Source organism: Nesoenas mayeri, assembly GCF_963082525.1.
Source record: "Nesoenas mayeri genome assembly, chromosome: 3".
Taxonomy (NCBI): Eukaryota; Metazoa; Chordata; class Aves; order Columbiformes; family Columbidae; genus Nesoenas; species Nesoenas mayeri.
Genome location: NC_137544.1, coordinates 118,092,918 through 118,107,378, shown reverse-complemented (window position 1 = coordinate 118,107,378; position 14,461 = coordinate 118,092,918). Strand labels below are relative to the sequence as shown.

Below are 14,461 nucleotides of genomic sequence, written 5' to 3'. Positions count from 1 at the left end.
CTCTGTGAAAGTTTCAGTGTATTCTGGGCAAATTAGTAACTTCATCTTACTGGAAAATAGATAAAATTTCTGTGCTAGAAAGGCTATGAAGTGAAGAGGTTTAAGTTGACAGAATTTTGTACCAGTAGCAAAGCGCCAAGTTTTTCTTTGGTGTTTGCCTCACTGCCAGCAATGAAACAAGCTCCTGAGCCCCAGGCCATTGTGCCTTCCACTCAGCCAGCTTCATCATCACTGGGCTTCTCTTCTGAATCACCATCTTCATCTTCATGTTCCTCATCCTCGTATTGGACGGCACCCTCAGGTTCGGTATCAGACTGACCTTCCTCTTCGCGCTCAGGGGACCGGTCAGACCGAGAGCTGGGTCTGGACTGATGGTCCTCATCTTCCTCCTCCTGGGAATGGCCAAGTGACAGGCCTGCCTTTGCTTCCTCCTCATCCTCCTCTTCATCACTGTGCTGGTCAGAGCTGGGGCTGGACCCAACCTCCCCTGCAATGGCTTCTTCCTCCTCCTCACTGGACTGACCATCCTGGAGGGAAGTTTTGATGCCTTTTTGCTTCTCTCCTTCCTCCTCATCCCAGGACAGCTCAGACCGGGCACCATCAGCTGCTTCCTCAAAGGATCCCCTTTCTTTCACCTTATCCCTCACGACTCTGAAAAGACAATTTGCATGTGGGATTTGATTTTCAGGTAAGATCCTTTCCAGGTTTTAAACTACCTTCAAGTCATCTAGGACAAGTCCTGGTAGGCTTGGAACTGGAGTGGAACGGGGGAAGGAAAAGGAGGGGGACACACTCCTTTTATGCTAGAAAGTAACTCAACAGTATTGCTTATATATTTCAATTTCTTTTGTTTCTGCTTCCTTCTAAATCATAACACCTAATGGATATTGTATTTTTAGAAGGTTTATTCTAAACATTCAATAACAGTAGTGCAGAATGAAGTGACTTCTAGCAACCTGCCAGACAAGGATCAAATAGGTATGTTACATCTTTGAAGTACATTATATAACATATCCAGTACTTTTCTCTGGTTTATGAAATAATACTTAGTTCAGGAAGAACAATTAAAAATACATACTAATGCGTACATTAGTAAAGCTAACTACATAGTCAAATATTTACCTGGGAAATATTACAAGTAATTTTAAATCCCTCCCAAACCTACACATCAAAATATACTTTCTAATGACTAGGCAGGTAGTGGAGTAAAAAAAAAGCCTTCGGTAATCTCTACCTTTCTCTGGCATCAATAGAGTTATTAAAAGCTTCAGCACTGGAGCGTTGTAGTAATTTAGTTGTTTGTCCTTTCTTTGAAACAAACTCTGGGCATATCCCCAGCGCTCGCAGTCTGCTTGAATAATGCTTTTCTGCTGCTATCCTGGCGTTTTTCTGTAGGAAAACCACAGTGGTTTTGTGTTACCTAAATGCATTCAACACCTGTCTCTTGATACTTTTATTTATTTATATGAATGCTGTTTCTTTAATTGCATCTGACAAGTTGAACAGTTATTCACTGCAGGTAAGACCAGCAAAACAATACTTGAATGCTTTACGCTCTCATATTTTTTGGTTGTGTTTATAGTTACTCATGTTGTAACTAAATTGGACAACACGTTTACAACAGCTATCACTGTTCCCTGTGCAAGCGTCACAAAAATTAGTACTATTTATATGGCAACGGAGATTAAAATGGACAAATACCCGTCTCAAAAGTATTTTTCAGGTCTCTTCTAAAAATGTTTGACTGCAAATATCTGACATAGTATTTAAAGAGTAAGAAATAATACAGAAGCAAGACAACCTGAGTGACTCTTTCCAAAAGTAATGGCATTTGTTTTACTCGTTCTTCCATTTCTTGCAACTCTTGCAAATATTCTCGCATTCTCTGCTTCTCATCATTCCTGAGGGAAAGAGAAGTTGTTATTAATTTAGAATACAAGAAGTAATTTTCTACAGCAGCTAAATTGCTCCTAACAAACTAAATATTGTCCTACTTAATGACACATAAATGGTAAATTATTTTGTGGTGGTGTTTCAGGGTCTGAGGTACGTTGTCTCATTTTCACAGCAATTGCTTGCCTGTGGAAATACGGAACAAACCCACATTTGAAGTCATCACTTTGGATAAAATTTGGCTGAATTCTTAGGTTTTTGGGTTTTTTTTTAAAGTTTAGATACTTAGGGTTTTTTAAATGCTGATTTCATATAGATATTCCAGTTGTTCGAAGCGAAGTTAAACAGTTTGAAAGGACTGGTAAAAATCAGAGTACACTACAGGAAATTAATATCATAAAAGTCAGTACTTTAAGGACAAGTTTGCTAAGAATCTTGCTGCTTTCCCAGTCTATGTCACAAGATGGGTGGCCACATTCTGGACCACTGTTTATTTTCCCAGTTGGTTTGTCAAAGACCCCATCAATATAGGGGGATGATGACACTGTTGATTCACAGGCTGAAATGATATCTTAGGTGACAGAAAGCACTAGATAACACAGGCAGCATGGGCTGTAACCCTTGGTGTGTGACAAAGACACTTCTTTGGGCTGTTGCCTCTATGCTGGGCTGACTCTGGTGTCACTTAGACACTTCAGGGTGGCATTTTCCACTTCTGCATCCTCCTGCCTCTTTTCCTTCCAATCCTCCGAATTTCTGTAATAGTGCTGTGTGTTAATGCGAGTTATTCACTATTTCCAGGGAGTGAACTTCATTGTTCCTACTCGCTTTGCTCTCTGGCAGCTTCCTACAAACCTAATTATCTGTTAGAAGAGCACTTACATTAATGTACCTTATTACCCAGCCTATGCTGAAATAAGCATTATCAAGTTAAGCACTTGTACCGGCCTTAATGCATCAGCACCAGGGAGAAGTAATCTTGCTTTAGAACAGCATAATTTTATGTGCAGACAAGAATTAAGCGTGAGTGTTTTACAATACTCCTGAAATCTGATTAAGCTAAATACTGTAATGTGAAATTCGCCGCTGAATGAACTCAAATCAAATCTGTGAAGACACCCACTGTCTCTCTTAATTCTCCGCCCTGCTACTGCAACTCAAATTGTTTTCTGCTTTTGTCCTAGAGTCAGCAGATCATCTGCCTGAGGACACTTAAATTATAAAGAGAGAGACCCATATAAAGCAAAAAAGAATGCCGAAACCTTATTTGTTACCTTTTAACTCCCAGCCCCACCCTCAAATAGAAAGATTTCTCTCCTGAACCATATTCTGAACACCTTGCTCCAAGTTTACTACGGTAACTTAAAAGTTGTTAGGCCAAGCTATGAATTTTGCCATCAAGCATATTCACGATAGTTTGTTTTGTGTTTTTTTCCCTAGGATGGAAAAGAACAAGACGCAGAAATGGTTAAATCAGCCAGAAAAACAAGGTCAAGCAGCAGTTGGAGAGTTAGATCAGCAGCAGAGCTGGAACCACCTGAGAAGGCCCTGATGGTTTTCCCTGTGCATTGTCGTGTAAAAAGAGTCTTTGAATGTATAGAAGGTAACTTTAGATCCCATTCCTCATAAGCACCAGCAGCTTCCTGTTTAGCTGCTGATACACATGCTAAGTTAAAAATATCCCTGCTCTAATTTTCCCTCTTAAGCGGGGACCTGTTGGGATAAAGAAGTGAGAAGTTTGCTGCTTGAGGAGACAATTAGCACAAGAGTTGTACCCAAAGCCATGAACCCAGCAGCGCAAGGATATTCTGTAACTACACTGTTCCTTTGGATTTTTAAAAAACATTTCCTCTTTAGTTGATAAAGAGTTGAGAAAACACAGGAGTCTCCTGGTAGCTGTTCTACAGGGTGTTTCGCAAAGATAGACCCAATTTGAAATCACTACAGCTTTGAAACTGGGTCTTTTTGAAGCATCCTGTATAATGTTATAAGGTAGAACATACAGATCAAAAATCATCACAACAGGCAACAATTTCCCAGTTGAAATACTAAATTTATCCACTTTACTAGCTGCTTGCACAGTGTATAACTTATCAAATGTGTAATTATGTAAACTTAGACTAGACTATTTTTTACATTGTATGTTTAACATACAACGTAAAAGGAGAGGTTCAGGATTCAGGGGAATGCAACAAAATACCTGAATGTTTGTAATTTGGACTTAGACACCTGAGCTAGGCTCTGATGTGGGTCATTGGCCTCAGCCCGAGCTGTTACAATTTTCTGGAGCTTTTTCGTTCTTTGTTTCTGCTTTGTCCTGTTCCTTTTTTGTTGTTCTTCCAGCTTTCTCTTTTCCTCAAGTGAATTCCTGAGTGGAAAAATAAACTAAGGCTGAATTAATTTGAAATCAAGAGCAACACTTCAAAGGAAGCTTCCGCAAAGGAGATTCAAGAGAGAAAAGCAGGGTGAAAATAGGGTTGGCCTAAGAGGACAGAAGGTATGTGCCATTCCCAGGGATTCAGGTACACCCTGTGAAACCGCTGGCATTTGTGCCTTTCCTATGGATGTCCTGAGAAAAATGCACTATGTTTCTTAACAAGCAAATGCTAATTAAGTCCTATATTTACACGTTTTCCATTTTATATTATAGTTAAGCCCTGATATTATTAAGTCCTGTATTCACTGCATGTAAGAATTGAATAACTATGTAGAAATCCAAAAGAAGTCTGCTCTTAAAGTATATATGAAATGTAGAGCATCGCTAAAGGACTCACCTGATGACTTGTAGCCGCCGTCTTGTAGATTCGGTGATTTTTGGCGATTTGGTTTCTCCAAATCCTGAGAGATATGAATTTGCACTTGAACTTCTCATTCGAGGTTCCCGTCTCGGAGAGGCGTATGGCCAGCGTGTTTCCTTCAGCTTCTCTTCATCCTCTTGAATGTCCTGCAAAATCTTCCCCTTGTTCGAGGGAATAGACGGAGTACGAAGATGGAAGGGTTCGCAGACCGTGAGGTGTTTCACTTGTTTCTGCTGCAGGAGCCGTTTCTGAAACTTCTTGTGTAGCTGTTGAAAATCTGGAACACTTGATTTGATCTTGGGTTTATTTTCTGTTTCCTTTGGTTCGACGCACTTGTGTTTCTTCTTTCTATTGGTATTTGCTAGAGCCAGTCTGCTGTTGGGGAGGGATGAATTGCGCAGCAACTCTTCAGCCCTCATTCTGATCCTGATTTCTCTGTAGAGCTCTTCCTCCTTGAGCTTGTCGTTAACACCCGGACTATAAACACACCTCGGAACCGGTTTTGCTTTGAACAGTTTGGTTTTCTTTTCAGGTGCGGAAAGGTCTCTCAATTGCATTTTCCTCATTTCATTCCTTTGCTTCTCCCGTTCGATGAATTTAAATGGCTTCTGAGAAGCCAAGAGCTTGACTTTGCTCCTCTCTTTCACAGACCTCCTGCGTTCCTCGTTTCGCTGCACGATTTCGTGGTAGAGCGGAAGGAAAACAGCGGCAGGCACTGGATTGGCTCGGAATTGCTTCTGACACTCTGCTTCCTCCTCTAGCTGCTTCTTCAATAAGTGATTTTCCATTTCAACCTGCGACTTGGATTTGATGTTCTGTTCTCTTTTTCTGGCTTCTCTGATAGTCATCTGGAAAGGCTTGGGCACAGTAACTTTTGGCGACCACGCTTTCTGTTTCCTCCGTATCGTTCTGAAGGCCGGTGAGCTCGGTACGCGGTGTTTGGCGCGGGGGATGTAATCTGCCACCGAGAAGCCGTCCCACATTTTCTCAATCTGTTCCTTAGCAAATGCAGATGATCCAGTTTCACTCCCGTTTTCTTCAAACGCTAATTCCCTGTCAGAGCCATCAGATATACTTGAGCCTAAGGCATCGCTTAAGTCAGAGTCTGAAAAGGATTTGTGCAGATTTAGAGGCTCATATGAGCTCTTCTTCCAAGTTGGCCTTTAAAAAGGAGGAAAAAAAGAGTTGGTTTGAGCCCAGTCCAACACTGATGCAAAACCAGCAACTCCCACAGTCCGCTAGCAAGCTGAATAAGCATTTTAATGATTAAAACTAACTTTTCCGTGGTTATCTGCTTACAGGAAACAGGCAGAAAGACAAACACCCGCTGTATCACCGCTATCTTCAGATCAAGATACCACCAAACTTACCTACAACTCGTATGAGAAGCGGCATTTTTCTTCTTCGAGGGTTGTACTCCTTTTAAATACAGTTTATTCCGATACATACTCTCTAATTTTGCCATGGTCTCCAGGTGGGCATTCTTCAGCTCTTCCAGCTTCAAGTAATATTCTTGATTTGAATCGCACATCTTGGAAAAGTCTATCCCCTTCTCACAGTCTGTGTTCTGAGAGACGGTCTGTTCTCTGCCAGTGTCTGAATCCAAAGCAAAACCATCCTAGAAGAGATGTTTAAAATGTTCTGACTGGTAGAAGAAAGGGCAACAAGGTTCTTAATACTTTAGTCTAATGAATGGTACAGTAACAGCAAACAGAGATAGTGTATAAAAATGTTAATGTGGGGTTACACGGAATAATCATACCGCATAATAATTTAGATCCTAAGGGTCCTATTAGAAGCACGTAAAATCTGTCTGTCCCTGCAGTCAATATATTTATACCAGGAAAGATGATCTAAAGGATTTATCGAAAGGAAAACAGTTTAAACAATTTTGTAAAAGGTGTGATTTTTCCTTGATTATTACACAGCCTTTATGTAAAAATATAAAGAAAGCCTTACCTGCCTCCCCTTTCCATAAGCATTCTAAAAATAAGATATTAAAAATATTACCTTGTGTACAAATGTTTCTTCCCATTTCCATAACTTACTGTGAAATGACAGGGATTCTGCACTGCTTATATTCCCAATACTGTTGGGCAGTTTGCAGCTGTGTGCAGGTACACACGTTCTCTAAACACTTTGAGCTTACGTAAGTTAAAGAAGCTATTAAAACCAGGTTAGCGTTACGAAGGCTTCCTTTATGTTATTTTAAGCACTGTGTTTTAAAAAATTACAGGATTAGTGTCTTTATCAAAAAAATAGAATAATTCTTTTCCACACAGAGGTGCTTTAATAAGCTTTAACGTTCCAACAAAAAGTCTTGTTGGGTTTTCACTGCAACAATCTGATTTTTTCCGAAGCGTAGTCACCCGAGATAAAATGAATTACACCATCAGAGAAGCGAATTCAAAGAAGCGGCCGCAGAACGCCCGGCAAACGGCACCATCCACTTGCTGCTCTGCCTTTGTGCATCAGCCGCCCCTTTCAGTGCTGGACCCGCAGAACCATGCAGTTCTTAAATGGGCTCTTCGAGCTCCGCGGCTCAACAAGCTCATTAAGGGATCGGTGCGGCAGCACCAGCTGTCCGGTTTTCCTACAGCTCTTTGTCGCTGCGCAGCACAAAGGTGCGTTTGGTCACCCGCCCCGGGCCTCCCGCGTCCCCCGGTTCTTCCCCAGCGCGTCCCGTCCCCGACACCCGCGGTACCTGCGCGGCGGGAGCGCGGGGGCGCGGGCGGGAAGCGGCTCCCAGCGCGGCCATGGCCGGGGGGCGGAGCGGAGCCTCCGGAAGGGGCGGGAACCCGCCCACGGACCAACCCGCCCGTGGACCAACCCCTCGGGTTAGTAAATCTTTACAGTGCGCGCTAGGGAAAAGCAATTGTGGAATAAAGGTAAAGCGGGATCCGCAGAAATAATTGTGGAGCCGCTTATTGCAGTGAAATCACAAATACTCTATGTAAAGAAACGGGTGAAATCACACACAACAGCTCTGAGTTGCCTCAAGAAGTTCGTGAAGCTTTAATAGAGGTTAATGCCTAAACTAAGAAAGACTATTGCTGGATGTCACCCTGTGGGGTAAGGAATCGTTTGTAATTTTGAACAGCCAATAAATAATGTGTGGAGAGCTTTAATGCTTGTATCAATTATTTCTTTAATAATTCAGTTATTCTGACTGCTCTAAGCGGGGGCATGTAGCACGGACAACCCAATGAAACAAAAATTTTACCTTATTTCTAGCAAAATGATAAAGCAAACGCTCGACTACTGCATGTTTGTTGATAAACAGCATTTCCTTTTTCAAACCAGATTTTTTTAAAATTAATATAATAAAATTAACGTGATAGGAAAGTATTTCAACAATAAGTGGTCAACAAAGTAGTAGATGTCTATGCAAAAGCTACAGCTCTGTTTGTAAATAGAAACACAAATACTTTTCTTCTTCCTAAAGAGGAATCAGGTCATTGCGGCACAGCAATAACAGGGATGAAAAGGGTTAATTCAAAACTTCAGGCTAAGAATTAAAAGTTGAAAAATGTTTATTCTGAACTATCGAAGGTAACATTATAACAAATGAACTGCAACTAATGCATTGAGATGCAGCAACACAAAGAGTACCCATTGCCTTCAGCTATTAGTAGATTGTCATGTACATTCTATGATATGTTTTAGAAAAGTGTGATTTGCATTATTATAAAGCTTCTCAGGCACTTTTAGGAAAAACAACTGATTGGAGGGGATGGGGTGTGTGTGGATAACTTAAACCATCCAAAAGTTTCACTCCTGGGGTTTTCCTGAACAGAACTGGGAGTTGAACACGACCCCGATGGAAGTTTCAACTGTTTCAGTGAGATGCACCCAATACCCTGTTATTTATAGAATATAAGAGCTAATTATTTGCTGTTAACCTTTCCAGAGCTAAGTAGGGGCATGTAGCACAGAAAACCAGACGTAACAAAAACTTTACCTTATTTCTAGCAAAATGATAACGCAAACACTCAAGTAGACTACTGCATGTTTATTGATAAACAGCATTTCCTTTTTCAAACCAGATTTTTTCTTTTAAATTAACGTGATAAAAGTACAGAAGCCTTTGTGGACTTTAAGACAATTCACGCAGGCGCTTTTGGTGAGGAAAACCATCTTGCAGAGTCCAGGACAGGAGCTCTAGGGCACAGTCCCCCCCTCTCTTTGTTCAGCTTACCGAGTGTTCACCTGCAAAGAGAGTTCAGAGGATCAGGGATAAGAAATCCACAGGACACGTAACAATTGCTATTTCTCTGCTTAAAGATTCTGCTATTTTAGTCACTTGAACTCAAGGTGCAGTAATTATGATGCATTTTATTTTGGTTTAATTGCAGTTGTAAGACAACTACCTGGTCAAAGTAGCACAGGAACACCAGACAAATTAGAAGACAATATCTAAATAAAATAGGGTGCAAACACTACTCACCACATCATCAATCTTCAGAATGCTGCGCACGGTTTCTGTTGCGAGAGTCAAGGCGCTCAGAGACACGAGCAACGGCTGCACAACCAGCTCCTCCAGGATGTTGGAAATGCCACCCTGGGAGAACAAGCAGCTTTTACTTTGTGTCAATCACATTTAGCAAGTTTTAAGCAGAATCCTTAGAACAGTCAGCTCTTAATTAGACGAAGTGCTTGAACTATTCCGTCCCCAACAGGAATACTATATTACCCATAGCCCTAATGCTCAGCATTTTCAACACCCAAGTATTTTTTTAAGCACTTCCTCGTTACCTTTCTGACATTAATGCCGGCTGTTTTCTCTCCTTGAGCGTGCCTGTTTCTCAGCTCCGTGACGGTTGAAATGGGGTTGAGCCCCGCGTTTTCGGCCAGCGTGGAAGGTATGACTTCCAGCGCGTCTCCGTACGCGCGGACGCAGTACGAGTCCATACCCTTCAGAGTGCGCGCGTACTCGTTCAAGCGCAGCGCCAACTCGATCTCCGGTGCTCCGCCTCCTGCAATTAAAGCTCTGAGGACACAAATTAGAAACTCGTTTTATATAAGTGCATAAATAATTGGCTTTCTGAATTATTAACGTAATACGTGAGACATTACCTTTTCTTAACTAAGCACCTTATGACACACAGGGCGTCGTGAATTGAACGCTCAGCTTCTTCTAGAACAAGTTTGTTGGATCCACGTACCACAATGGTTACGGTTTTTCCAGGGTTTGTACAGCCTGTAATCTGAAACACAAAACCAAATAATAAGACTGAAGAACACAGTTTGGACAAAGACTTTAGTTGTATTTGCAAGTTCTATAGCAGTACTGACATCTGGTGAAGCAAAACCGTTGCACTTCTCAGGTCAGTGGGTGCTTGGATTAGAAGTAGGTACTTAAATGTAATAACTTCAGTAGTAAAAATCATTAGTTATTAAAATAATTGGTAGATGTTAAGTGGGTGTTAATGTTTTGTCACACACCTTGATTAGTTTCCCAGAACCGTTGAGGTTGACCTCCTCTGCCAGCTCCGCGGAGCCCAGCATATCCGGAGTGAACTGGTCAATGTGAGCAACAGGCTTAGTTCCAATGGTCTGAAAAAAGAATGGGTAAAAAATATGGAACCTACTGGCATTGGTGGGGTACTTAGTTATAGGGTAAACTTTAAACGCCGCTGCTGCTCAAACCACCATTTCTATAGCTCACATTACCTTGCAGATAAACTCAATGTCATCTCTTTCAATGTCTTTAACCACCATGATCTTCATTTTGTTCAGGAAATGGAGGGCGAGGTCACTCAGGGCATCCCTAAAAACAAGAGGGAAGCAGTGAGTTCACAGGGTTGTTTTTAGTAACCAGGTCATAAACTGCAACATTCTTAGTAGCAGGGCTGAAATTCTTCAGCCTACAGAGGAGGGATGTCAATAAACTCAAAATACAAACACCACTTGTGCTTTCTAAAAGTGTGGTCACTGTTACAGCCAGTCTCACACCCTACCAAGACTGTTAAGATTTGGCTTCCATTTTCCGGGTATTCCAAACAATTGTTGCCCCAAACACACCCAATAAGCCAGTAAATTGGTATTAACATACCGCAGAATAGACTTCTGAATCAGCAACACGTTGCATCCAGCCTTCTTAATTTGCTTCACTAAATTCAGAATATAGGCTCTCTCTTCACGCAACACTCTGTCCATTTGAGCATAATCTGAAACGACTATTTGGTTGTCCATCTATTAGAAGGAAAAAAAGAGAAAAATGAGTGTTACGAACTTTAAAAACAACTGTCAGGATGTTCCACATTCTTTAACATTATAGCATGTGATTCAACACGAACAAGCATGACAACAAAATGTCTTATAGAGACTTTAAATTATGGTAAGTACTGAATTTCTGCGGTATTTTCTTTCTTATAACAACTCCAAGTTCTTAAGTATGTACACACTACCCTGCATACCTTCATTACAGACATTACAACATCTTGAAAAAGATGTGCTATTGTTACATTTGTGTCTACCAGGTACCACAGCAAAAGGTTTCGCTCTAGTCCCAGCTTAACTTACATCTGTCTTTGGAGCCGACAAGCAGAACTGAATGAGGCCAATTTTGGCTTTTTCCACTCTGGTTACACCAGTATTTGCCACCTTCTGAGTCAGGACGAGTCCTTCAACCAGTTCGCAATCGTCAATTGTGCCTCTGGAAATAAAACCCACCAATGTCTTTAGCACTTTGGGAAGCTGATTTCAGAGAGACAAAGTTAGTCTAGTTAAAAAACGTTTCTTACCCCAACTTCTTAACAATTTTAATATCTCTGAGGTCCACACTATTAGCTGTACTTGGGTCAATCACCTTCATCACAGCATCCACACTCATTGGAGAAAGTAAACTAGAATACTGACACACAACCTAGGGCATTTAATAGTTGAAAAAAAAAAGAATGAGAGATTTAACACTCTTAAACAGTAATTCCAAAATGATAATGTCATCATATTTCAGTGTCTTGACTTCTAAATTTTGAAACAAAGCTCATTTTCCCTCCCTGACCATTAACCTGATATCTTAGTGTGTCTTCTTAATGGCTGCTCCATTGAAAGCAAAGAGCAGCTGGTGGGAAAACTACACTTAAGGACTCGGGGAAGAAAATGTGATTTATCTTTCTTAGACTCTTAAGACAGGACTTTAGAGCTTCCCAGATTATTCTGCCAAAGGGAAACCAGCACGGTTCTCTGGATTCTGATGCTGGTTTAGGAGTCTCTGCCGCATTAACAACTGTTGGCAAAAGCGCTCAGATCCCACCCGAGTTTTCTGGTCTGTTTCAGGTGAAGGCTCATTTTTACATTTACATTCTACATCTAAGATGACAAAGTATTTCAGACCAAAATTCAGTGAAATTCTCAATCAGCTGTGGCTTTTTCAGAGAAAAGTCAGGTAGCCAAAACCAACCAGATGTGCGATGTGCAGGGGGGTTCTTAGGAAGAGAACAGCAGCACGAACTGGGCAAAACTCGGAGGTACCAGGTTCAAATATCAGTCGTACCTTGGAGTTCAGGGAAGTGGTGGCGCTGTTCAGCAAGGTCTCTCTGTCACTCAGCTCCACCGGCTGCGCCATGTTGGTCAACACTTCAATACCTTTATCCAAAGCTTTCTGGAATGACTCAGAAATGATGGTGGGGTGAATTCCTGCGGAGAGCATAAAAAGGTGGTTTTCTCCTCACCCTCTCTTTCCAGCAGCACCACCAGTGCTGGGAGAGGAAGGGAACACAAACAGACTCTTGTCATGGGCCAGAAAGAGAACAACAAGCAAACTGGTGTGTATCGAGATAAGGCTGGTGTAAGGAAATTGCTATAAAGTCCAAATTTGAGTCAAAAAGTAACTCTGTGGGTCCGATCACCCTCACTGTATTTCCAGGGCACACAGAAGGTCAGTTGTTATCTGTCTGGACAGGTAAAAACACTCCTACCCTCTGGAATTATGTCTTTTCCCAACCAAATTTTTCAAGGTCCCTATATTGTAAGTGATGAATTTGCCAAATATAAAAAGCCCCTGTAGAATCACTGGTCCCAAACTTAATTTATACCTTCTTATGCTCTTTGTCCATAAGAGAAGTACCAGTATAACTGAGGGGAGTTTTTACACGGCAACATTCATCACATCATCTAGCCTGTTTCCTCTATCAATAGTAACGCATTCCATTAAAAATAAAAAGCTAAACAGATTTTTAATCAAAAGCGAAACATGAATGTGAAGACTTGGGTTGCCTTTCACTTTTCAACTGGAAACAGCTAATTTAAGCTTCATTATACATATGCAAGCAGATAGAGGACTTAACTGTGTCCAGTTTTATATGAAGTATATATATTATTTACCTTTCTGAAGAAGTCTGGAACAGGCATCCAGAAGAGCTCCAGCAATGACGACAACAGACGTAGTGCCATCCCCAGCTTCAATGTCTTGTGCTTTGGAGAGCTCTACCAACTAAATGACAAATTGTGACAACTTATCTTTAGTGCTACTTAACTGCAAATACACCTGCAAGCTTAAAACTGATCACAAAATTTCTTGCCCTGTCGCTACGTTTATGTTTTCTTGGTCACAGAAATTAAGCTCTGACACGTAATGTCATCTAAGCAATAAATAAAACCCACCTACCATTTTGGCTGCAGGGTGCAGAACCTGCATTTGTTTCAGAATAGTAGCACCATCGTTAGTGATTGTCACGTCTCCTTTAGCATCCTGGATCTGAGAAGGGAAGGAGAACGCAGGGCTCATCAGTAACTACAGATCTTTATTTCATGCTGAACCTAAAATGCTTTTTTCCTGACAATATTACTTCTCAAAGTGGCATTTAGTTCACACCTCCCCTTAAATGAATGAAACTTGGAAAAGCGTTTCAAGGCAAAAGATAAAATATGTTGACTTCATAGTATTCCCAGTAAGCTTTAAGTCTATATAAGTGTAAGATTTACCATCTTATCCATTCCCTTTGGTCCAAGGCTTGTTCTGATTGCATCGGCAACAGCTAGAAAAGGAAGAAAAAATTCATTTGCAAGTGGATCTAAAGAACTAGCAGCTCTCGCTCCGCCATCCTGAGCTTTTCCTCTGCAGACAAAGCACCTCCCAGCACTACACAGCTCACGGGTCTGTTACTGGCAGTAAATCACACAAACCGCTGCAATATCAGGCCTGATCTCCACAGCTCTTTATTTAAACAATTAACATCCCCTCACTTGATTACTCGGGTAACAACACAGAAGTGTTAGATACCAAGTAATCCGACCGAGGCTTGTGTCAAATGCCAAATACAGCATTAGAAATCACACCCCCCCCACGCCCAGGCCTCACCTCACCTTTGCCGGCCGAGATGTTGCTAAAGCGGATCTGCGAGGGCTTGTCCCGGTCCTGGTAGGTGCTCTTAGCGCGGTTCCCGGCCCCGCCGTGGGCCTTGGCCCCGGTGCTCTCCGGCATGGCGCCGATGGACGCGGATGGGCCCGGATGGACGCGGATGGGCCCGCGGTACCGACCGCCGCGCCCGGATCCTTCCAGAAGCCGCCGCCGCCACTAGCGGGACGCGCCGGGGTCCTTCTGGCCGGCGCCGCGCGTGATGTCACGTAGAAGCTGCCCCTTCGCGCGCCTGCGTCTTGGTAGCTGAAAAGAGACACTCCCTCCCCGCGCTTGCCGGCGAATAGCGTGGACACCTAAAAGCAGCGCGCGCCGCTTCTAGAATGAACCGCGTGGGGGCCTCGGGCGGTTTCCCGCCGAGGGAGGCGCTGCGCCAATAGCGGGGCTGGGCACGCGCCGCCGCTGAGGG

General features: G+C 42.3%; 2 protein-coding genes across 2 annotated transcripts; both read right to left on the bottom strand.

Moving 5' to 3' along the window:
* Positions 1–212: 212 nt before the first annotated feature.
* Positions 213–7,449, bottom strand: FAM161A (FAM161 centrosomal protein A; the record flags this gene model as incomplete). The annotated part of the gene is made up of 6 exons (XM_080341504.1): positions 213–651; positions 1,235–1,389; positions 1,802–1,901; positions 4,668–5,852; positions 6,062–6,309; positions 7,396–7,449. The coding sequence occupies 6 exons, from the start codon at positions 7,447–7,449 to the stop codon at positions 213–215; spliced, it is 2,181 nt and encodes a 726-aa protein (XP_080197630.1).
* A 1,284-nt stretch (positions 7,450–8,733) lies between these two features.
* CCT4 (chaperonin containing TCP1 subunit 4) lies at positions 8,734–14,211 on the bottom strand. The gene is made up of 14 exons (XM_080342862.1): positions 14,001–14,211; positions 13,620–13,672; positions 13,303–13,392; positions 13,020–13,128; positions 12,190–12,332; positions 11,438–11,559; positions 11,217–11,349; positions 10,747–10,886; positions 10,365–10,461; positions 10,137–10,247; positions 9,768–9,898; positions 9,447–9,681; positions 9,139–9,252; positions 8,734–8,900 (listed from the first exon to the last, which is right to left on the bottom strand). Exons 1-14 carry the CDS (start codon positions 14,116–14,118, stop codon positions 8,886–8,888), a joined length of 1,611 nt encoding a protein of 536 aa, XP_080198988.1. The 5' UTR covers positions 14,119–14,211; the 3' UTR covers positions 8,734–8,885.
* Between the last annotated feature and the right edge of the window lie 250 nt (positions 14,212–14,461).

Coding starts and splice junctions, on each gene's coding strand:
- CCT4 (XM_080342862.1), bottom strand. CDS start 14,118: ATGCCGGAGAGCACCGGGGCCAAGGCCCACGGCGGGGCCGGGAACCGC. Junction 13,393..13,619: donor CAAAGGGAATGGATAAGATG/GTAAATCTTACA, acceptor TTCCCTTCTCAG/ATCCAGGATGCTAAAGGAGA. Junction 9,899..10,136: donor GTTCTGGGAAACTAATCAAG/GTGTGTGACAAA, acceptor TTTGTGTTTCAG/ATTACAGGCTGTACAAACCC.